The sequence below is a fragment of the Lethenteron reissneri genome, chromosome 37 (genome assembly GCF_015708825.2).
Source record: "Lethenteron reissneri isolate LAM-NWPU_2019-01 chromosome 37, ASM1570882v1, whole genome shotgun sequence".
NCBI lineage: Eukaryota > Metazoa > Chordata > Hyperoartia > Petromyzontiformes > Petromyzontidae > Lethenteron > Lethenteron reissneri.
The window spans coordinates 2,657,217-2,681,871 of NC_083815.1; the positions used below are offsets into that span (position 1 = coordinate 2,657,217).

General features: G+C 49.2%; 2 protein-coding genes across 6 annotated transcripts in view; both read left to right on the top strand.

Annotated features, from left to right (window-relative positions):
• Window positions 1-17,128, top strand: part of LOC133351520 (CD151 antigen-like) — a 32,539-nt gene extending 15,411 nt beyond the window's left edge. For all 4 annotated transcript variants that reach the window (XM_061566790.1, XM_061566793.1, XM_061566789.1 and 1 more), the window contains exons 3-8: window positions 619-810; window positions 3,106-3,180; window positions 4,699-4,803; window positions 5,759-5,917; window positions 8,268-8,354; window positions 10,681-17,128. In XM_061566790.1, the coding sequence (XP_061422774.1) occupies window positions 619-810; window positions 3,106-3,180; window positions 4,699-4,803; window positions 5,759-5,917; window positions 8,268-8,354; window positions 10,681-10,740 (678 nt within the window). In that variant the 3' untranslated portion in view covers window positions 10,741-17,128. The remainder of the gene's footprint in view (window positions 1-618; window positions 811-3,105; window positions 3,181-4,698; window positions 4,804-5,758; window positions 5,918-8,267; window positions 8,355-10,680) is intronic.
• Window positions 17,129-20,326: 3,198 nt separating this feature from the next.
• The window catches only part of LOC133351333 (tetraspanin-4-like), a 179,738-nt gene continuing 175,409 nt past the window's right edge, over window positions 20,327-24,655 (top strand). The window contains exon 1 of one of the 2 annotated variants that reach the window (XM_061566442.1): window positions 20,327-20,649. The gene's annotated coding sequence lies outside the window, so the exon portion shown is untranslated. The remainder of the gene's footprint in view (window positions 20,650-24,655) is intronic. The other variant, XM_061566443.1, reaches the window with a different exon arrangement.

Below are 24,655 nucleotides of genomic sequence, written 5' to 3' on the forward strand. Positions count from 1 at the left end.
AGTCACAGAAAGTGGTTTCTGTGCTTGCTCATATCTCCGCAATATTGGCATCTACATTCTACCACACCTCAGAACGCCGTGCATATTCAATGGCCAATGTATACGTTATGGAGAGAAAGAGGCGGTCAGTCATCGGCAGAGGAGAAGAGGAATGTTTCCAGCCTGGACTTGAACAGGGACAGACCCGGCAGCACAGATGGCTGGCGAGAAAACGTTCCTGACAATGGTGGCAGCAGAGATGAATGAATGACTTCCCACTGAACGAAGGGTAACTGGGGGATTTGGTTGCTGGAGTGGAGAGTTCGTGGAGGGCAGTGGAGTGAGACGAGAGGGGGGAGAGGTCAGGAAGTTGTTTCTCTGGAGGCCGGGAGATCGTCGATCGAGGTTTGGCTGCCGGGTTGGTGGCGTTAATCGCGAATTCTCACTTAACAGAGTGGGCAGCATGAAGGCTGTCATATCCTTCCACGTTGGTAGGGTGGTGCGCGGAGGGTGATAGAGTGAGATGAGAGGGTAGAGGAGGTAGGGGCGAATCCAAGGATGGTCTTTGAAGGTGGTGAGCGCGACCTTGAAATTGATTCGGTTTTCTGTGACCAGTCATGCCCTCTCGCCTGTACGCAGCTGGCAGGCTGCGGGGTGATGGCGGTGGGCATCTGGACGCTGGTGGAGAAGGCCGACTACATCAGCCTGCTGGCCTCAAGCACCTTCGCTGCCACCGCTTACATCCTGGTGATCGCCGGGGCTGTCGTCATGGTAACGGGCGCGCTGGGATGCTGCGCCGTCGTCAAGGAGCGTAAGGCCTTCCTCCAAGCGGTGAGTTTCTCCGCACGCTTGCGCCACGCTCGTTAACTGGGTCTTCATTCACGGTTCTTAACTCGAACTTTTTCATTCACTCGATAAAATAGACTCTGTGACCTGAGTTCGATTCCTGACCACGTTTATCATTAACGCGAGGAGCAAGTCATACCTGAACCGGTCCTGCCCCACTCCTCACTTCACCAATTTGCATCGACCAGCATGGTGAAGTATAGTTTCCCGGTACTTGCGCCACCTGTTGTCTTTTGAAGTCCGCGGTTGGCACGCGCGCCCTCTGGCTGTAACAAGCGCCAGCCCGGCCAGGGGCGAGGCACCGCTGATTCACTCTGGTGCACCGCTTCCTCCATCGCAGCACTCCCTTCAGCAGCTTCTCCTCCCCGCTCCGCAGCCAGCTAGGCGCATAGCTATGCGTGGATTGTCCGATCGCGATCTTGCGCATTAAACCAGCGGTTAGTGGAGCGGTGGGCCTGAGGGCAGGTGACTGGCTCAAGGTCCCTCCATCCCACCCGATCGAATGCTACACTTAGCTAATATGAATCATAATACTGACTGCAAAGATCCTTGGTGTTAAGCTCAAGAATTGGATTGTCATATCAAATTGCAACCCCGACATCGTGACAATTCACCAAACCGCTCGGCACGAGGTTGGATCGCTCTATCCTACAAACCAACGCAGTCTCTCCGTCCTCTCGCCTGACAAAGCCGTTGTGACTCGCTTTATGCACGTGCTGCGCTTGCGGTAACGCTGGGTGCAGTGACTGGCGGATGCCGCGGATGCAACGGTTTTGGGGTGGTGTTTGTGAATTGCGTAAAAGAATGGAGCCACCCTGTGTGCGTTTGCCTGCGAGTGTTCGTGAGCATCCGCCTGCGTGGCAGTAAGGGGCAGTACAGAAACTCGGTTTCAGACCAGTTAAATGTTTCTCATACGTGTTTATTTTTATGGCCACTGCAGATTTTCTCCCAGATACAAATACAGGATACAGAAATTGCTGGATTAGGAGGCGCTCCATAAATTAACGTGCACCCTGTGCGCTGTATGTCAATAATGTTATACAAATCTAGTGACACATCTACCAGGTTATAAGATGCAAACGAGCATTAGTCTGCCAGTAGTGGGCAATTATTGCTGCAATGTGTAATGCCAATTGCAATTTTCTAATTTGGTACAGCTGGGGGGCTATAAGATATACACAACAAACAACCATTTAAAAGCGTAGCCCTCCCGTAGAATTGTCTCGAGACTTCGGGCAAAGCTTTCTTTACGTAAACAAGCATCATTAAAGCGCTGGCCTTCCTGCGGCTGTTAAGCAGCACAAGTGGCAAGTTGGTGCTCGTTGAGTTTGAGCTCCGTTGGGAGGTCGCCTGCCGGATCGCTACGCACCATCGCCCCGGCAAACCGGTCCGTTGTGCTTTCTGACAGTTTGCCAGGACCCTCTCTGGAAGCTGATAAAACAGATTTTTTTTTTACAAACAACAACCTGCATTCTTGCAAGGGAGGGGGGGTGGTGGTGGTGATGGCAGAGGCAGGGATGGAAGGGAGAGAGGGAGAGTGCTTGGGACTGAGATATGGTTGGCGGTTTAATGTCTTCACCATTGAGCAGTAATCAAGTCCATGACCATGTGTGCTTTGTTTCAATAAGAGTGGGCACAGTAAAACCGAGGTTCGTGCTCAAATTTGAGGTGTTCTCACAAAGCCATGAAAATCCATATTTACTGTAAATTTACTTGCTGGATAAAGGCCTCCCTCCTCTGCATGTCACGTCAGACATGGGTTTTTTTTTAACATACTTCACCATGCCAGCCTGTGAGTGTTAAGGCTATACAGGGTTATCTTTTACCCTGATGTGTGTGTGTGGCGAGCGGCAGTAGAGTGGTTAGTGCACTGCGTTATGGATCTGGCGGCCTTGAATTTAATTCCCGGCCGTGGCTTATACAAGTGCCGAGTGATATCTGAACTAGTCCTCGGTCTCCTGTAAGTCGACTCAGCCTTAAAATGAGTACCTGGTGTGGTGTGTGTCAATCTGGAGGTATCTGCCAAAGCTCATTTACACTGCAAGGAATTTGATTTAACAGTTTAGCCACGTAGGCTTTCGCGACCAATATTCGAAGTAGACGTTTTTTGGGTTAGATCGCGATCTCACTCAATTTTACCTTTATATTTATTTAGATTTTATCACTTTGGTGAGCTCGGTCACTTCCCACGAACGACACTCGTCCTGTCTTCTTGACTTGTTGCCCGGTTAAATAAAAAATAAACTCGATCTTTGTCCGCGTCTTCTTGTGTGCGTGCAGTACTTCATCCTGCTGCTGCTCATCTTCCTGCTGGAGATCATTGCCGGAGTCCTCGCCTACATCTACCACCAGCAGGTGAACATGTCACCCCTGTCTGTTCGTGCATCACTTCCCTGGTTGCCGGTTAAACTCTGCATTGATTTCAAGGGCCTTCTAACTTTTAAAGGCCCTGAATGATCTCGCACATCTGTACATTGGAGAGTGTTGCTGCTGTGCCCCTACAGCTCCAACAAGAACTCTGAGGTTCTTTCGGTAAAGTCACGTAGATGGAAAACAAAAAACAAAACAAAATTTTGACGTTTCGGAGGCAACACAAGCTTCCGTCATCAGGTGGAACAGCCACAGCAAAATCACTGTAGTGAATAGTGATTTTATTATTTTCATTTTTCATCTACGTGACTTTACCGAAAGAACCAAAGAGTGTGGATCCTTGCAGTCACGAAAACTTCAAACCTAGAAAGAACTCTGAGCTCGGTGGACTTGGATTAAACGATAAACTATTTAAAGATTTTTATTTTACCAGGTAAAGCCCACTCAGCTATACGGCTCTTTTTCAGAAGTGACCTGGCCACAAATGATGGCCCAATGAAGTGGCTTTTGTGGAAATTTCTAGCAGCCAAATGCTCTTCACACATGTTTCTAATAGTGGAGGGAAAAATTGGAGGACCCAGAGAAAAATCCACGCTGTCACGGGGAGAGAGAGACGCAAACTCCAAATATACAGCAGGCGTCAGGGTCCAGATCGAACCCACAACCTCCTGTAAACCAGGCACACTAATTAACATCTCCCCACCGTGGCACCCTCTGCATCGACAGAACGAAGCTCAAGCTCATGGGTGATTAGGCCTTCCCTTCTATGTATGTACGCATGTATGTTGAACTTCTTTGGAACCGTACGTAGCCAACCATGTTCATGGGAGATGCGGGGGAAGGACAACAAACTATACACAAAAGCAGTTGTAAAGAAATTAGTAGCACCTGGACTGTGGAACTCTCTGCCGAAGGCTGTCAGGGAGTCCGGTTCATATTTTAACTTGGTCACTTTTTACCCAACTTCCGATATCTCTTCGTCCTTTTAGTGACACAAGATATTATAGCTGTGTTTTTCTTTTAGCAGGAGTAGATTCATTATTAGACATGACAGGATCGTTCAGTTAATTTATTTAAATCGATTGTCACGCTCACGATACATGCATGTAACCGCGAGCGCGTGTGCGTGTGAGATAGAATCAGTTGCGTACCATTGCTGGACGCCATACGCAAGGTTTACCTCTGGACGACAGAAACGAACACGACCGAGCAGACGAAAGAAAACGAGTTGTACAATACAAACCGGCCGACATTTTTTATTTTAATCAAATTTCGCATCGAATCACGACAACGAATTGTGGACAAATTCATTGACTCTCGGTGGAGAGGGGAGGGAGAAGTCCTCTTGTCGGTATCGGCGTAGCGGGCAACACCGATAGCAATGTGGCTTTGCCGACAACGTTTACCCCCGGCCGTCCCCAGCGAGGCTGAAACGGCGTTGGTTCTCTTTGTCGTTTGTGTCTCCGTCTGTGGTTTCGACGTCGCCGACATGGCCGTGATCAGCTGAGCTTGGAGCTTCACCAACACCTGAACAGCACCATGGTGGAGAACTACCAGCAGGACCAGCAGGACCGCGTCACGTCCGCCGTGGACAAGCTGCAGCAGGAGGTGAGCGAGCAGCGGAGCGTTCTTGCTCATCATAATTTTTGGGAAGTCGATCGACAATGTTTATGAGTTTTATACATTTATTTTATTTTATTTTTTCCAGGTAAGGTCCACTGAGCTACGTAGCTCTTTTTCAGAAGCGGCCTGGCTATCACAAATGAGAGCCCAACGAAGTGGCTTGTCATCACGTGGAAATTTATAGCAGCCGGTGGACAGCTTCGGGAGTAGCTTGGCAGCGAAAATCTCCAACGCTGCTGGTGAATGATGGAAGAGTGCAGTGGGGTGGTACTGTGTGATTCATAGATATACATAGAGACCCATAGACTTGCGTAGTCTTACATAGACTCATAGACTCGCATAGACTTACACGGAGACCCTTAGACATAGATGGACGCGTTTTCTTTCGTATGTTTGGGAGTTGTTCAGCAGCGTTTATACGTCCACGTCGAGAGGTCGTTGTGTGGGCCGGTAAACGGCTTCAGGAGTAGCCCCGTGGTGCAAGTCTGCACTTCTGCCGGCGAATGATCGAAGCGGTCAGTGGCGTTACGATGTTTTTCATCAATTTAGTAAAAGTGGTCGGCAGTGTGTGCGCGCGCGTGCGTTCTATGTACAGATATCTGTGGTTCGTTACGGCTGCAACTGTTCAGTGCTCGACTGGGGCCGCCTGGCGCGTGATGTTTCTGCACAGGGTTGGGACGCGGATAACAAGTTGCCGCGCTGTCAATCGTTCCCAAAAAATGTTTTTGCGAACGACTAATTGGATGTATTTACTCACAACATTAATTAGCGATTCTTTGTTTTTTTCGGCTAAAAAATAAATGCGCAGCGGCGATCGCGATATGGCGGTATTCTATAAAAACGGGCGATACGATTAGCGGGGGACCTCGCATCGGTACAATAACATCGTCGCGTCGCCGTGCTGCGGCATCGCAATCTGCCTCCCCCTCCCCTTCCACAGTTCAAGTGCTGCGGCAGCAAGAACTACCAGGACTGGGCGAGCAGTCGCTACATCCGCTCGGCGGCGAGCAACGACCGCCTCGTGCCGGACTCGTGCTGCAAGACGCGCACGCCCAGCTGCGGCAAGCGCACGCACCCGTCCAACATCTACAACGTGGAGGTGCGCGATGCCGCGGTTCCGCTCGGTCGCACCGCTACGCCGGCCGCTTGCCGCACGCGCCTGTCCATAAGAGGGCTAGTCGTGGTGGTGGTGGTGGTACGGCACGCTCTGGACGAGGCCCCCCCACCCCCTCCTCCACGCCCTGCTGGCTGTGGGAACCGCTTGCCCACCGCCTATCCCCCTGCAGTCATTAACACCTGTTCTTGGTTCTTTTGGTAAAGTCACGTAGAAGGGAAATAATAGAATAATATAAATAAAACATAATACAATGGGCTCCCCCCTATCTCCGGTTGTAGCCAACATCTTCATGGAGAAATTTGAGACAGACGCCATCCAGACTGCCACTCTACGCCCGACCTTATGGAAGAGGTATGTAGACGACACTTTTGTCATCTGGCCACATGGCCGGCCTGCTCTAGACCAATTTCTCGACCACATCAATTCCATACACCCAGCCATCAGATTCACCATGGAAGTCGAAAATGATGGCAAGCTACCCTTTTTGGATGTCCTAATCAAAAGGAGACCTGATGGTTCAATGAGCCACTCTGTCTACAGGAAAGCCACCCACACGGATGCTTATCTAAAACCGGATTCCCACCACCATCCATCCCAGAAGAATTCCCTCATCAAGACTCTATATCATAGAGCCCAATGCATCTCCGACCATGAACACATTTCCAGTGAACTCAAACACGTACGCCAAGCTCTTAAGGCTAATGGTTACTCCGACTACACAATCCGCAAAGCCATCACTCCAACCATCAAGAAGGATCCTGTTGAGGAGCCTTTCAAGACCATCACCTTACCCTACATTGCTGGGGTCACAAAAAAGATCTCCAAAATCTTGATTAAACACAAGATCCAGGTCCGATTCAACACAGTACATAAAATCCGTGATCTGGTCCCGTCTGTAAAAGATGTGGTTCCAGACATACAGTACCCTGGCGTCTACAAACTAAGTTGCCTCTGTGGTAGCAGTTACATTGGAGAAACCAAACGACATGTCTCGGACCGCATCCGTGAACATAAGGCAGACCTGAAACACGGTAGGACAAACACCTCAGCCGTGGCAGATCACTGTTACAATTCAGTGGGCTCACATGACATTGACTTCTCCAAGACAGAGGTTCTCTGCAAGCCATCTGGCTATCATGAGAGATTCGTTCATGAGGCGATCCACATATACAAACACAGAGACAATTTCAACCGAGAAGATGGATTCTGGCTTAGCAATCATTGGAAGGACGTAATAAACCATTTCGGATCTTAACTGATTGTGTTCACGTTAACGGTGACTTTCAGACCGCGTTCCACTCACTGGCATGGTGCAGTGTGCAGAGTAATGTATGGTGTCGTAATTGTACAGTAAACATATAGCAGTATGATACACATTAGGGTGGGTAGAATAATACATAGTGTTATATTAAAATGGATAAGGCAGCAACTGCAGCAGCAGCAGCAAGTGCAGCAGCAGCAGCAAGTGCAGCAGCAGCAGCAACTGCAGCAGCAGCAGCAACTGCAGCAGCAGCAGAAACTGCAGCAGCAGCAACTGCTGCAGCAGCGGTGGCTGCGGCAGCAGCAATTGCAGCAGCAGCAGTAACTGCAGCTCCCTTTGATGCTGTTAATCCTGCATAATGCACATGCATATGCAGTACTAATCACATTCCTGCATTTCCCATAAATATGCTAAATTCCTTTTAATATGCAAATTCCTTTGTCAATGCGCCCAGCTTATATATATGCTCCAAGCTCGTGTGCTGTTTCATTCAGACTCTGTCGCCTCGACGGACCTGGTTTTCACCTGAGGACGGCTGCTTGCGTTGTGGCCGAAACGTCGTGAGAATTGTTTTATTATGTTTTATTTTTATTATTTTATTACTTGCCTTCTACGTGACTTTACCGAAAGAACCAAGAAGATGAATCCCTGCAGTCACGAAAGCTTTAAATCGAAATTCTCACGACGTTTCGGCCACAACGCAAGCAGCCGTCCTCAGGTGAAGAACAGAGCTTTCGGAAAGACAGCGTCCTAATGAACACTGCTAAGCTTGGCAGCGTATTTTAAGCTGGGTGGGAGGAGCAGAGAGCCTTGACAAAGGAGTTTACATATCAACAGAGGAATTTAGCATGTTTATGACAAATGCAGATATGGGGTTAGTCACTCCTTGTGGAATGTGTTGGCGGTGAGGGGTCTCATAGTCATATTAACACCTGTTTGTTTGCATGGTGGTTGGCCACCGGAGCGCTATCCAGCATCGATTATGCAAGTGTACGTATCTGCGCACATGTGATTTTGTTTCTGCGCTCATGTGGTTGTGTGTGTGTGTGTGCGCGTGTGCGTGCTGAGCAGGGCGGCTGCATCACCAAGCTGGAGAAGTTCCTGTCCGACCACCTGCTCATCATCGGCGCTGTGGGCATTGGTGTGGCCTGCCTGCAGGTACGGCCAGCAGTCGACGCCGCTGCAAACATCATTAGAACCTGGGGGAGTCCTCGGTCTGTCTTGAGCATTGCGCTCTAGAGCCTATTCAGGGGTAGGGCAGACCCAGGCTTATGACCATGGCCTGTGTGATTGCCTGCGAGTCTCACTGCCTCTCCTTTATCAATGACGATGATTAAATGCTGATTGTGCTATCCGCATCATGTCCATGTGGATCTCGCCCTTCGTGTTGGAGAATGGCCCGCGAAAGCGGATATCATACAGAGCTACTTCTGAGATCTCTTTAAAGTGACTGGGTCTACGCATTAGAGGGCAGCACCTTCCCACCCACATTAAGAGCATTGTTTGTCGAATGGGAGTCATAAATTAAGTGGAGAACCAAGTTTAATGTGGAGCGTTATGTTATGCAGTCATTGGTGACTCAACTGAGATCATCAACTCACAGCACTTGAGAATACGGTTTAATCACAGACAGCAGCTGCCTGGAGTTGATCATAGCGTCTCGGCAGTACTGGCTCAGCGCTCAGTTCATCGGCTTTCCCTGAAAGGGGTGCCAAGTGGAGGACGATAGGACCCAACAAACAAATTGCTCGGATCTTGTGGATGCACACCTCGGCTGCGGCTTTTGGGCCGTGTGACACAGTTTGAAGCTTTATTTATCAGGAAAAAATGCTTTAAAATGATGGTCCGGCGCTCTGCCTTAAAGCTGTGGTAAAGTCACCATGTTGGCAAATGAAACCGTATTGGACCGACGGCGCAATGACATCGCTAGGGTGCTATAATGGGGCACACGGCTAATTTAAAAGTATTTTTCATTATTAAAACCTCACACTCATGTCGCATAAGCCCAGGGCACACTGCCAAGGTACTTATCTGCCAGATGACGTTTGTTGTTATTGGGTTTATGTTTTTCCACTTAATAGGTTAGTGTTAGGTCGTGAGTGAGCAGTGCACCACCCCACGTTCAAAGGCTCGTACTGATCGAGCCGTGAATGGGCGAGCAGCGCACGGGTAACGTAACTCGTGCGTACTGGTCCGTTTCGGTACGTCCGTAACAAACGATTCGGCATGGGTCTGGTATTGTCATTCAAAGGTCACGACTCCTATATCCGTAGGAAGCGAGGGCATCCTGAACCCGTTATTTTAAACGACAGATAATTGGTGATGGGAGGACGAGAGAAAAAAAAAACAACCAAGGTAATCGGAATTTATTTGAGATTTTTCCAATTTGTTAGGGTTAGGGCTGCCGAGTTTTCCCCCGACCAATCTTGTAACTTAGTGGGGAAATGCCGTGGGCCCTGCCTGATGCGTTCACCAAGTTCATTGGCTGCACTGGCAGTGACGGCTGTTGAGGTTGTTCCTGGTTGAGTGTAATTGTTCTGTTGCTTGGGGTAAACCGTCGTCGGCCTTTTGCCCCCGAGCGTAAAATAACACCGCTCGTTCGTCCTGTCACGAGAATGCAAAATAGTACAATTATATAAAATGGTTACACTTTTGAGGAAATCTTTCGGCGTCAAATCCTCGGGAGAAAATATATTTTCTTTTCATTGTTCCGAAACTGAAACTGTCACGTCGCTGGGAAAGAAAAAAAAACTTCCTGCATACTTTTAATCAAGCGAATGGGGAAGAGATGCAAACTGAATCCTGGGTCTTAATTGGTGTTTCTGGCTTTCAGCTGGAATATTCAATTACATTTAAACAGCGTTTGGTCCGGGGAAAAAATATATAAATTATTAGTTTCAATCCACGTGCAGAATTATGCGAAGGAAATTGCGGTCATTAAGTGCTGCCCTGGGTTGAAGTCTGCGCTGGATGTCTGACCCCCGTTTGTGAATCCGGTATCCGATGTTGAATTTGTGACCGAGCGTTGCTGTGTGAAGGGAAGTTGATGCTCCGGTTTTCCCCCGAATAGGGAGTTGTTTTGCACGGTGCTACGATCAATAAACTCCTGGGTTCAGCCTGCAGTTGAAAGCATTGCTGCTTTGTTCCACTGTTAAAATAAAATTTATAATTTACAGCCCTTAGCCGATCCACTACTGGATGAAAGTCTCCTCATTCCAGACGGTTTGTGAGGGTTGTTTGCTGCGCTGTTTGTGGGTTGGTGAAGAGACCATAGAGGTTAGAAATAGTGCATAACAGCCTACGGCGCTACATGGTTTGCAGTATAGATAGAAATAATAAAAATCGAGTTAATCTGTACATCTGGTTAATTGTGTCCTGCCTTCCCCACTTTCGTCCTGTCATCTCTATCTCTGCCGATTTCTCACTGGCTTCCACTCTCCCTCCTCGTCCCCCGTGCCATACCCTCTCCCCTGTGTGTTCCCAGGTGCTGGGGATGATATTCACTTGCTGTCTGTACCGCAAGCTCAAGTCGGACCCGTACTAATCAGCGGTTCGTGCATCAGCCCCACCGCCCCCACCTCCGCATCGCCTGCCGTTTCGTCGCGTCAAACCACACCACTCTCTTGCCGACCGCCGTATTCCACTTCGTTCTCGCCCGGTGCTGATGCCCAGTCGGTCACCTGCCGTGGCCAAAACCCAGACACGAGCACCTTGAGGTTGCAGCCTTTTCTCTTTGTAATCTTTATTCCCTGACGTTCATTCTCATGAGCCCCGGCCGGCTGGCCGAGCGGTAAGTGCACTCACCGCTCGGCCAGCTAGCATGGGAAGCGACGGTTCGATCCCCGTTACAGCTGCCCGCTAATTTATTTGGCGAATGTATTACTGAGCCTCTGAGGCTTGATTGGGAACAGCCCCGTAATGTTATTTGCAAGAGCAGGCAATTCTATGTAATGCCTCAAATGTAACACTACATATGTAATCAATCGTACAATGATATATAGTCGTATATAATCGGTGATAATGTAGTAAATGAGTTGTAGAGAAATCATGGCCGTTGATTATGATTAATGCAATTAATAGTAAATCTCACTCGACCTCCCCCCTGGTTAATTTGATAATCTTAAATACAATTCGATGATTACTCCGACTTTTAAATCATGGAACGGCTATGGCCACGACACCACGGTGACAGTGGTCGTCACAGCAGCCGTAACAGCGACGATGTCAGCACGGACGATGGCCGCGATAATCACGACGACGGTGGTCATCTCCCACAGGGGTTGACACCGACTGCACGAATGATCGGCCTTGCGAGCACGTGCTTAGTCTGATCTCATCTAGCCGTATCTTCCGCACGATGGTTAACGATGCGTGAATGTTGGTGTCGGCTGTGTTCCTTGTAACAAATCTCGCCGTGAGAGCACTCTCCCATCCCAAGCTGCGCACTTCGCTTCGCTCGAAAGTTTGTGCCTGGTGTGCGAGTTCGCTGGCTACCTTCATCTCCACGCTACGTGCCACCTTATTGTGCCGCACGTAATTCCCTGTGCCGATTGGCGCCTGCTCACCGCAGGCTGCGCGCGCTTGTATATTATTTGTCTCCACTGCGTGCCGCTTATGTCTCCACTGCGGTTGAATTGCGACGGCGATAATAGGAAGGAAGGTGAAAGTTAATAGCAACGCGAGAAACTACGCGTTCTATCGCCTGCTTCGAACATTTGGTCCCTTCTCCGGAATCCGCAATATAAAAGCACTCGCACGATAGACAGCAGCAGCGTCGCCTGCACGCGTCACAACGAGTCGAGGTGCCGTGCCCGGTTAACGTTTCATTCGCGTCTACGGGTTTTTAAAAGCGTGCACGCTGATTGCGTCCTGTTCCGGCCCTCGTCCGTGAATTACCGTGCTTGCCGCTCCTTTGCCGGCGATTTTTAGGAGAAATTAGACCGTGGCGAGACTCCGTGACCTGCCTGCGCGCCGAGGGCAATTCGGGCTTGGCGACGTATCTGTGCTCGTGGGCTCTTCCCTTCTCTCTCGCACTGCGCTGGCGTTTCACGTCCAATGCCTTGGGATCATCGTGGTCTTGGAGGAGGATTTTTTTTAACGTTGCCTTACTATGATATGCTTTGTTGTCTTGCTTTACTTATATAATGTGGTGTTTTTGTTGTTGTTAGTATTCTCGGAGGAGATGTGAGTTTAAGACGCCCATGCCAGTTTGCCTGATCTCATTGATTTAAGTGCCTTTCTCTGCGTTGTGTAACTTACCTGATGGGTAGCTGGAATGACGCCTTGGCAATCGCTCCATAGCGCCGTGCGTGCGTGTATGCGTGTGTGCGTGTGTCTTTGTAGCATCTGTGGGGAGCGGTAGTGCAACGGTTAGCGCGCTGCGCTACGAACCCAGCGACCCGAGGTTCGATCCCCGCTGACGGCCAACACCAGTGACGATTATCTGGGCCTCCCCTAGGTCGACTCGGCCTCAAATGAGTACCTGGTACAATGTAAAAACATTTCCACGAGAGAGACGAAAGCGGCCGGGCGTGGTGTTATCCACCCACCCCCTCGTGTGCCGTGCCGGCCTTCAAAGGCGTTCTCTAGAAGCAAAATGCTTCTGGAGAAGGCTGTATGGGGGATGTTTGTTGTCGTAGAATTTAGCGCACCGCACTGTGGGCTCGGTGATCTTGGTTCGATACCCGGCCGTGACTAACATTCGTGGCAAGAGGTATCTGAACCTGTCCTGGGCCTCCCCTACGTCAACACGGTATTAAATGAGTACCCGCCTGTGGTGTGTTAACATAGGCACAGGGGGAGTTGAAGGTAGCTGGGTGTGGAACTGGCCGGAACAGTTGTTAAATGTAACTGGTGTTGGTCAAAAACATCCCGATGCTGAAAAATGTTGTTGCAAATCACTCAAATGTGGGATTACACGTGGCAGCATCAACATCACCCCCTTTTGTCAAAACTTAGCAGGACCCCCCTGAATAAGTCCTGGGACTCTGCGAGGCTTCCCCGGGTAAACGAAGCAAGTGTCCTCTTGTGGCCGTGTCAACCTTAGTAGTTGCTCACTAAGTAAACTACACTCTACGCTCTCCAACACTAAATGGAGTATATTGGTTTTTAGGGTGCGTATTTGAGGTTTTTTTTTATTTCCTATAAAGTGCTTTTACTGTAGCGTTGTAGACAAATTGAATGAGTCGTGCCAGCCTACTGTTACTTAACTTACCACGATCAAAACTTGCCGTGAAGGTAGCCTGTCAAAGGCATTATTAAATACCTTATATATACACACGCACACACTGCACATGATATATATGTACACACTATCCGCTTGTAAAACATTTTTATTACTCGAGTTTTAATGGTCAACGTGAGCTTCGTTTTTGACCGGGGGTGATCGAAAAGTCCATGGGAGTGGAGTTTTATCTTGATTCGAGGTGTACCGATGTATACATTCATCGATTGAAGCTCACGACAAAAGCGATATTGAAACGAACCCCACGCCGTAATGTTACAGCAGCAAAAAAATCCCTTCCAGAATCATATCGCAACGCAACATTATCGCGACGGTTCGTTGAATTGCGTTGTCATGCCCATGAACCGAATTCACTGGTGGACTTACAGTCCCGATTGGCGGAGACCCGATTCCACTTTGTACGATTAACATGTCTCATTATTTTCAGATGCCTTTTTATGTATAAAAAATATAAATGTGGGTAGAAATGGGGCACATTTTTATATTTTTTAAACACCTGATCTGTTTAATAGTCTAGTCGATCAGCTCGCAATGTGGTGATTTAACGTGGTGGGCATTCCCACCTTTTCCAAGACCTACTTGTCCAGCGTGAAGGAGCAGTCGACATACCCTCGACGGGGGCTCTCGGAACTCCCCAGGAGTCGAAACCCTTCCGCCAGTAGTGGCTCCAGTGAGTAATTGCAGGGTTGTACCTTAACAATTCTATTTAATACAATTTTAAAACACTTCATAATCGAATAATAAAACGGGCCAAGATTTCCCATTGGAAACAAAACCCCGTGACGGTTATATGACCGCTGACTTTACGATCACTCCTTTTCTCGTCTTGCAGTCATTGCGGTTTTAAACCTTGCGGATAGTAAGTACACAATTGCCCGATGGTCTCGCGTGTCAGGACCCATTCACAACATATTTAGTATGTGCGGTCTGGGTGGATGCAACAGAAGTTGCCACGAGAGGTTTGGGGGAGTAAGGGAACGGAACTTGCCCCGAGCTCGGCTGTTACGATCCATCAGACGCCGACAGCGGATTCTTATTGTGCCAAGTTTCTTTATTCTTGAAAGTGTTCTGTTAATCTTTTTTTGTTCCAATCGTGCCATCGGCGTCATCACGAGACGAGGAATCCATTCGGAAAGCTCGCCTAGCAGAGCCGACCCCGTGTGCTGGATCACGGCTGCAGAATTGCTTCAGCCCTCAAGTGGTGGTCGCACTTTCCACACACACTCTGCTATCAAAAGGTCGTGTGACGTTCAAACCGATTATTTTAAAGTTTCACGGTTAGAATTCATCCAAATTAACTCCAAACCAAATTCAATTTGTTGGGTTTATTTTTTTTTACCGGCTTGAGACCATTAACTCCTTACTCACTGGCAGTTGCCCGAATTCGAACCCAGGATGTCAGCAGTGACATCCGGCCCACCTCCCTTGTACACAGATGCCTTGTTCTCGGAGAAAATCTCACAATTAAAATTGTTTCGGTGCCACTCCATTCCCTGTCTTGATAGTTTGCCCTCCTCCATCTTGCACGCTGCTAGATTCCCTAGCTATTTCCGCACCTCCGATTAGCACGGTTGGCTACGTACGGTGCGAAAGAAGTTCAACGTACACACATTGCCCTACCGCTTGCCTGGGTTGGACACTCGGAGGAGGTGTGATGGGTCGTATGCCAGGGATCGGTACGGTACTGGGGCTGTCCTTGGAAACCTCTTCAAAGACGTCTACCCAGTGTGGAACGAGTCGGCCAAAATACTTACCGATGGGGTCTGGAGCTCCGAAGTTCAGGCCCCTGCCTCCAAAAGTGACGTGGGCTCGTAATTTTCAGCGCTGCATCTTTGCCTTTCATTTTTAAAACCACTATCCTGGGCCAGTCTCACGTTTGGCTGTAGCTTAGGGGCTTGTGCTGCATGATTTATGTATACAATACACATTCTACCTATCGTGACGTGTGTGTGTGTGTGTATATACACACAGATATATCGAGGGCCTTGGCAAAGTGCATAATCATTCGCAGTGGCTGCTCTCAAGTATGTGTTGCTACTAAGTTCAATGCTGCCAGCGCAGCCTTACGAATTCACTGTCTTGTATTTGTTGAAAGTGACACGTGTTGGATTTGAATGGATCCCCTTTCACTTTAGATTGAGCTCTTTTTAAGGCGACCACCATTCACTTAAATTGAGGTCCAGTATTTGCAACATCTACGTAATTACGCCTAAGCTAAACTAATCATGTGGCCATGGTGAAGGTTGGTGATATCATATACAATTTTCGAAATGTGTGTTTGATTTTTTTTATGGAGAGACTGCATTGAAAGTTGTGTGCAAGTACAGTACACACAGACTCGCCATCTTCATCATTCGCACCGCCTTCATTCTCAGCCGTGGTCTATCCACTGCTGCATGGATGCCTCCCCAAGCTGTTGCCATCTCTCGCCGTGCTGCGATACGACGACGAGGCTATTTCCTGCACAATGAATGAGCAGCGCTGCATTGCAGTGTGGAAATAAGAGGCCAACTATTCAGAGCCACATGGGGACTGCGTCTCCTTTGCAAGGGAGACCTTGGATACAAAAGCGAATAGAATAATACAAAGTTGAGCCGAAAAAATGTGTACGGTACAACTATTACACAAGCCCGTTTACTATATAGTGTGGCAGTGGTTAGCGCACTGCGTTAAACACAGCAGTTCCGGGTTCGAATCCCAGTCACGGATTCATATTCTTAGGTTTTTTCGGTAAAGTCACGTAGGTAAAACATCAAAATTAATAAAAATAAAATAAAGCAAAAATCACGACGTTTCGGAGGCAACACAAGTCTCCGTCATCAGGTGGGACCGTCACAGCCGGATTAGCTGCATCAAGTGAGGCAATGATTCAAGATGTAATCCCTTAAAAAGGCAAGTTGAGGGGGAGGAGAGGGGGGGGGGAGCTCATCAGAATGCGGATATCGATGGGGACCGATATCTACACCGGTCATGGGTATACCCCCCCCCCGCCTTTCACGAATCTGACTGTCCAGAATGGTGAAGTATGATCAAACATGCTCTGTCGACACGACGTGGGGAGGCCGCCATCAAACTGGATGATACACAGGGCTAATATAATAATGTGCATCCCTTTGTGAAGAATCCATTGCTGGATGAAAGCCTCCCCTTCCCAGTGTCGGTCATGGGTGTTGATTTTTTTTACTTTATATTTGTCAGCAGCCATTGTGAATGATGAAGGTGGTGATTTTGTTTTGACTAATGCTCTGGAAGTGGCCTCGACAAATCTCTGTCGAGAGTCAATCGGTGGCAACGGGGGTTTTATTTTTTGCAGCAGCAGCGTTTTATCGCCTTCCCGTGCACCCGCAAAGCAAATTTCTAATTTCAACGGTCGCCTTCGTAGGGGTTTTATATTTTTTACGTGCGGGGCTCGTAAAGTTGAGCGTGGTTGCGTTGACCATTGCGCAGCGGACACGACCGTCAAACGTAAATTGTGGAACCCTCCGCTGGGTTATGCACGCGCGCACGCATGCGTAGCACTCTGCACGAGACGAACCATCCTGCCACATGCACGATCCTATATTGCCGAGATAATTTGTGCTTTTATTCACCGATAGACATTGGCCCGTTCGGTCATGATCATGTGTAATGACCGCATGACAATCCTGTTTTACGCGTTCGTGTTCGAAATAAATGAAGTGTAACCACGTTTGTTGTCATCGCGATTAGGTCCGTGCTGTTGATGTTTGAGTCGGCTTGGATTGTTGTTATTTACTGACGTTCGTACGCACGCACATCTGCTATCATTTGCCCCTAATTGACGGTGACATCACGACGGTGCTTGTGCCAGGCTAAGTGCACTTTGAAGCCATGTGAAATGCCGAGAGCTCTTTGGCAGGTCACCGGGCAGACACAGATGTTATCGGTTAATTCGCCGGAGTGATTGTCAGACGAACCGCTCGCACACACAACAACAGCAGCAGCCGCCATTCATCGCAAAACCATCGAGACGTGACCGCAGTGCATGTGCCAAGTGAGGTGTTGACCCATAACACCTGGGCCTGTCACGTGATCACCTGGGCCTGTCACGTGATCACCTGGGCCTGCCACGTGATCACCTGACAGCGAGCCTGAGACATCGCACGAGGTTCTCAGTGCGCCGAGCCTGACACGCGCACACACCACACGCAAGCACACACACGGACGCATCCAAACGCTCCTTCTATCTGGATCAATCATCGGCTCTCTTTCCAACACGCGCCATTCACTCCGTGCAGCATCCTGAGATGCGGTTGTATTTCGGCGATAGAAATCCACATTGCACCATGAGCAAATCACCTGGGATGTGCCCTGTTAGATTTCAGAATCCGAGCAGGTGTCGAACCTGGATAGTGCTTGGATGGGTGACCTCTGCACATTAAATTGTTAAAGGCTGCGGGGCTATGCAGAGGGCAGCAGATGGCAGTGCAGCACAATATATTGTTATACTGTACTTGCATGCTTCCTGTCTGTGCTCACCATCACCAACCAGCTTGGTGAGTATGGTCAAATCACCCCCACGACCCACACACTACGTCGGAACGCTCCTCATCCAGCAGTGGATTGACCAATGGCTGTACAGATGCATGTGCACAGATCTGCATTGTGTTGTAGGTCCAACTCACTTCTCATCGCACATACCACACACCGCAACCAACTCGGGTTAGATCCAGTAGACAATAACGGATAAACTGTGCAGACTTTACACTTCGTATTTAAAACTATTAAGTAAATAAGTGTACCGAGCTGGGTTGCACACTGGATGATTAAGGGTGTAGATTACAGCATTCTATAGTGTGCCAAGGCCACGCTCAAATATTGACAAAGGTCTGAATTTTTTTTGGGTGGGGGGGGGGTGCCAATATTTCCATCACTCAAATTTGGGGGGGGGGGGGGGGATTGATGAAGGTGGTGTGGTGTGGGTTATGGCTGGAGAAGAGATGGAGGATGTGGAGCTGAGTGGACTTGCCGAAGACTGGTACCAGCGGTGTCAGGATCGGCCTCTGTGGAGGAGGCTCGTGAAGGACGCTGCTACTGGGCAGTTGGAGGCAGAGGAGCGACGCTCACAACAACGAGCGGAGCGCCGGGCAGATAAAATGCAGCAAGTTGGTACAGTAGGGGGTACAGCTGATGCATCTACCGGTCATCTCAGTCAGCCAGCCCATGGCACCTGGGTCTGTCCCGAGACCTCTTGTCAGCGAGCCTTCGACACTTCACGTGGCCTCAAAGTGCACCTGGCCTGGCACAGTCGCCGTGACTCTGTGGCGAATGGCGGGGTATCGGTATTGTTTGTGGCTGTGACGTCAAGATGTGGAGTTCAAAAACGAGCAATGGAGAGATGCTCCTCTTCATCAGCAGCCCTGATCAAGTGGTGTACATTCCACATTTCCATGGCAGGGGCTGAGGTATGGTGGCAGTCTGTTCCATCGGATAAATTAAGTCACCCTGATTGCACCCGACCTATGGGTCTCGGAAACTAAGCGGGGTCCAGCCTAGGTTAGTACTTGGATAGGAAACTTGCCAGGGATTACCAGGTGTTTTTGGCTTTAGATGCGAGTTGGACGTGAAGACCACCGCTGACTTCCCACCAATCAGTACCGTATTTCATTGGCTCCGGATGAGTGCGATTTGAACTCGCAACCTTTCGAGCGCACAAAGCACAGCGTCACACCGCCGCTATTGTTGCGTTACTAATCCTCCCAAGTCAAAGCATGCACACCTGTGCCCACCTGTGCACGTGTTGTGGGCAGGTGGAAGCGTTGATTGACAGTATCCTGTCGACGAAATGGCATCAACAACCGTTTCGTGGATCCGAGTACACACGGTTGTCTAGAAATTGCGGGATTCTCTCACTCATCGCTGTTCGAGTCGCACCACAGGAAGGGAAAATTGCTCGGTTCACTGATGATGAGGATGGTGGGTTTTTAAGCTTTAATGAGACGTAAAGCAGTGGTTGTCCCACCTGATGACGATTGCTTGTGTTGCGATCGAAACGTCGTGATCTATTATTTTTCTACCTACGTGACTTTACCGAAAGAACCAAAGAGTATAGGATTCCTGCAGTCACGAAAGCTTCAAATCACGACAGTATCGAACTGTAGGCTGACCCAGGGGTCTTTTGACAGCCAAAATCTGGAAGTTTGGGTAGTCTGATTTTTTTCTAATTATATTGTTAGGTCGATCATACGTATGAATATGTCTAGCCATTCTAAAACAGCATTAGGTTTTGTGTCACTCAGTCATGGTCGCCAATAATATTATAATTCATTATTTGGTAAAATTGCGTTCGGCGGCCGCAGCTTAATACTGCACCTTGTATTTTGGAGTCTTGAGATCGTGATGCCCCGGTAAAGATGAACGTTTGATCTTGATTTGAAGCTTTCGTGACTGCAGGAATCCATACTCTTTGGTTATTTCGGTAAAGTCACGTAGGTAGGTAAGAACCAAAGAGGATGGAACGTTTGGCCAACGTTGACCGAACGATTCCAACCATAATTCCAACGTTGGCGATGTTTACCGTGGCTTTCCCTGCGCAAAGCAAGCGTCGTCAAAGGGAGTCGCGAGGCCAAATCCGCTTGCGGTGAAAGGACTCAGCGTCGTGTGCGAACCGCCACCGCCAAGTTTTGGGAGGGCCCGGCGTGGCCTCGCTGGGCGTGATGGGGAAGGCGAAGTCGCTCGCCCGGGTTGGTTTGAAGGTGGAGGGGGGGTGGCGACTCCCAACTCCATTGCCGAGCCTCCAACGCGGCCACGCCTTGCGGCCACCCCCATCCGTCCCACCGCTCCGCTGTATCCACAGCCACCCCCCACACCTTCCTCCCCACGAGGGCGCGTCTGGGACGAAGGAGAGACCAGCCCCCCCCCCCCGTCTATACCCGGGGAGGTCCCCCCCACACACACACAACTATACAGAGCGAGATAGAGAGACGCACACACTTCCATACAACTATACAGAGCGAGAGAGGAGAGACACACGCGCAGACGCTATACAAAACGAAAGAGAGAGACACGCACAGACGCTATACAAAGCGAAAGAGAGAGACACGCACAGACACACATACACACAAATTATAGAGCGAGAGAGAGAGACACGCACAGATACACCTATACAGAGGGAGAGAGAGACGCGTCAACCCCCAAAGTCGGACGAAATCGCGCACAGGTACGGGGTTGCCACCAGCTCTTCTCGTACAGGTGAGCGCGGTGAGAGCCGCAGTGACTTGCCGGGGTTTGACGTCGAGCACTTGGCCGGCCGTCTTTGTCTCCCCAGGACCTTCGCCTAAAGTGCAATAATGATCGTAGAGACCCCACGTGGAACATGAAGCTGGGGTTTGTCGCTTGAGCGCTCGCAATGTGACAGGCCATAGGAAGGCGGTGACTGCATTGTCTGCTGATTTAGTTGTTGTTTAAGGTTGTGTGTGTTGTGTGTAGGTGTGCACTTAGGTGTGCTCGCTCAGTACTTGCCCCAATAGTTCTTGTATGTATGTATGTCGCGAAGCGTGTGTTTGTGTGTATGTACGTACGTATGCATGTCTTTGTTCTGTGTCTGTATCTATGTGGAAATGATGTCTATGTCGGCGCACCTCAAAGTGTGCACCTAGCCTGGCACTATAGCCGTGGTGACCGCACTTCGTGACGCACGCTGTTGTTGTTGCTGTTGTTGTTCTCGTGAGTCCGAGCTGACTGAGTGTTGCGTGGGGAGCGGTGGCGCAGCGGTTAGCGCGCGGCGCTACGAACCCGGCGACCCGAGTTCAATTCCCGCTCACGGCCAACACCAGTGACGATTGTCTGAATCGGTCCTGGGCCTCCTCCCCTCGGTCGACTCAGCCTCAAATGAGTACCCGGTGCGGTGTGTAAACATCACCGCTGGGGAGACACCCACCCCCTCCGTATGCCGTGCCGGCCTTCATTAGGTGCTCGCGAACAGTACTTGCCCCAAGTCTGTTAAGGCTACGCGGGGGCCTTTGTCTTTGCCGTGTCATGTCGAGTGTTGAGTGTTGCTGTAGCGAAGACCTCCATCCGAGTTGGGGGCGATTTTAGTTTAGAGAGATCGTTGGCCTCTTGAAAGTTGAAACCGGTAGCCGGCGACTTTGCCCGAATGCGGCAACTTTCGGTTTCACTTCTTTTAGGTTTTGTAAAAATCTAACCCCCCGCCCCCACCTCGATTCACCCTGGGATAAGCCTCCCCGAGTCCTCAAGACTCTCGTTCGGGAGGGCACCTTCCGATTCGCACTGCCGGCTTCCTTACGGTGCGAAAGAAGTTCAACATACGTGCACGTGTGGCCAATTCCGTGAACGTGAGTTTCGCTTCCAGCTGTGGGAGAACAACCCTGCCACGTGTAACTCTTATCGCTCCGCACAGATCGATTCATGGATCCGTTGCGCTGTCATTCGCTGGTCACCTTGCAGCTGTTAAGCCGACAATCATCTGGTTACTCCCAGGCAGTCTCCCATCCAAGTACTAACCAGGCTCAACCCTGCCACAGCTTCGGAGATTCGACGAGATCGGACGCGCTCAGGAAGTTTAACTCGTTACACCCCCTTTGTAGAAGCCACCTCATTAAATCACCGCTACATGTACATTGCTCGGCACGGGTTTCTTGATCAGTGGCACGTGCGAGCACATCCAATTGAAGAAGTGACTCAAGGAAGACGCGGGCCAAAGGACAACAAAAAAAGAAATGGCTCTTATCGAGTGGCAGCATCATTCACCGGCCGTGTCCGTCTCGGGCTGTCACGCGAGCCAGGAGTTTCCTGTAAGACGAGACGCGTGTTGGGAGCTTCGATTAATGCATTGATTTGCTCCGCCCGCCTGTCCGTCTGTAACGGGAGGATGGGTCACGATAACTCTCGCAAACGATGATCCAACATTACGGAAAACCTTACGCGTTCGGACCGCGTTGGGTGGACTTCACCGAGGAGAGGTGAAGCCGCACGGCGCGTGATGTTGGAGCGTCATCTCGAGAACAAACGCGTGGTCGCGTCTAGTTTTCTCTGGGTCCTCCGGTTTCCCCCCCCCCCCGCCTCTACACGTTTAGAATCGACATCACGCGTTTATGGTATTTGACTGCTGCTATACATATACAGTCACGTTGAACTGCAAGGGGTTTTGGAATGTGTCTTGAATCTATCGGATGCAGCCATTAGCATTGCACTTGGAGAAGCCTAATTGTGATTCAGTCTAGCTTCCCGGTGGTGAGATGTTAACTACCTCGCGCAGTTTACAGGAAGTTATGGGTTCGATCCCGACCCTGACGCCTGTATATTTGGAGTTTGCGTTTCTCTCTCCCAGTGGTCACATGGATTTTTCTCCGGGTCCTCCGGTTTTTCCCCTCTACATTTAGAATCGACATTGCGCATTTAGAGTATTTGGCTGCTATGAATGTCCACGTCATGAGACACTTATATTATTGATTCTTTCGGTAAAGTCACGTAGATAGAAAATAAAATAAGAAAGTAAAAATATGATACAATTAAAAAGAATATTTTTTACAATTAAATTTTTTTTATATTTACGTGACTTTACCGAAAGAACCAAGAATATGAATTCCTGCAGTCACGAAAGTTTAAAGTCAAAATGTAGACTACTTCGTTGAGCTATTGTTTGTGGCCAGGTGGCTTCTAAAAGAGAGATATACAGTATAGCTCAGTGGGCCTTACCCGGTACAGTAAAATAAAACGTTTAGTATAGTGTTATAGAATTCGTTAGAGAACCCGTGCATATGCATGGTTTTTCTTCCTTGTCTTGCACGCAGTCACTGGGTTATGCCCCCGCAATTACCATCCACGCGTTATGCGCTTAGGCGTGGCGGCACAGCCCTGATTTAATCCTTCCGCTCAGATATGGAATTGGTGGATCACGCACGGACGGGAATAATTACTACCACCCCGAGCGCCAAATGAGGGTAATGGGTTGATTATTTGATTTTGCGAATGTACCTCCGTCGCCAAAAGGCTCCTGAGACTCAGGCTTCATTAGGAAACAATGTTTCAACGTTGAGCCAAGATTATATGTTAGATCACGCACATCCACATCCATAGGCATGATTACTGTGATTTGCTAAATAGCACGAGATGCAGGGCTTAGTTTCTCATGGAATATTTTCTGGGTCGCTGGCAGACTGCGGGAGGCACGTGGCTAGTAGCCAAAGCCGTAGCGAGAGGGATACTGGATGTGGCGTGCCGGTTGCGGAAATGTTTTCCAGTTCGCCGACTCGGACAGATCCGGATGATATTAACCCCACGTAGTATAAAATGAGTGTTAATGAAGTGGATGTAATGGGCACCTTGTTGATACAATTTCTCGCCAATGGGAAGTGTCAAATCCCAACTATGAGTCAATCGCTCTGCCCTCTCTGCTCTGAAGAAGGCGCGTTGTCTGAAACGTCAGCCTCATTTTTCTGCAATAAGGCGGCATTCGTGATTTGTGCTTGAGAACCCAAAACAATATCAACAACTATGGTCAATCGAACACTGAAGCCCTGCCCCAATCCATCACAATCTCTCACAGTCCAGTAATGTACCAATCCATCTTCGTGCACGCGAGCTGACCTCATCCTCTGTGACATTGTTTCACAACCTCTGTGGTCTACTGACAAGGCTGTGGGAAGTGGTCCGCAGAACTCTTGCAGATAACTTAGATATTTTTTGTTCATCACAACACACCATTGTGTAGCATTTGTACAACTAGCAACATTCATTGAAGTCAATAAAAAGCAAATCAATAGTCTGTATGGTTTTTTATGTAACTTTTTTTACGTTGCTTTTAGAGTATAGTACAGTAGTTTTCATTGTGATAAACATGCTGTCGGGGAATTGTGGTCCGCCAGTTTGATCGTTGACAGTCGTCCGCAGGTCCAGATATGTTGGTAACCACTCAGAGTCCCCGAGTGGAGACTCCCTCATTTGGCTGCCACTCCGTGATTAGTCTCAACCCTCGTCTCTGATCACCCCTTCCTGCAACCGCGTGCCGCCCAAACCGGCTTTACTGTTGTTAAACAATCAATGCGATGCATATAACTTCTCGACGGCACATTTTCAGAGCAGAGCAGAGAGAGAGTGGGCGATGCAGGGAAAAGAGAGATTGATTGAGTTGTTAGGTGGAGATCGCCCCCTTTGCACTGCGGGGCAATACATAATTTAGAGTTGACAAGATCACACATTCGATTTGATGTACTACTGTACCCTGGCACAAGGGTTA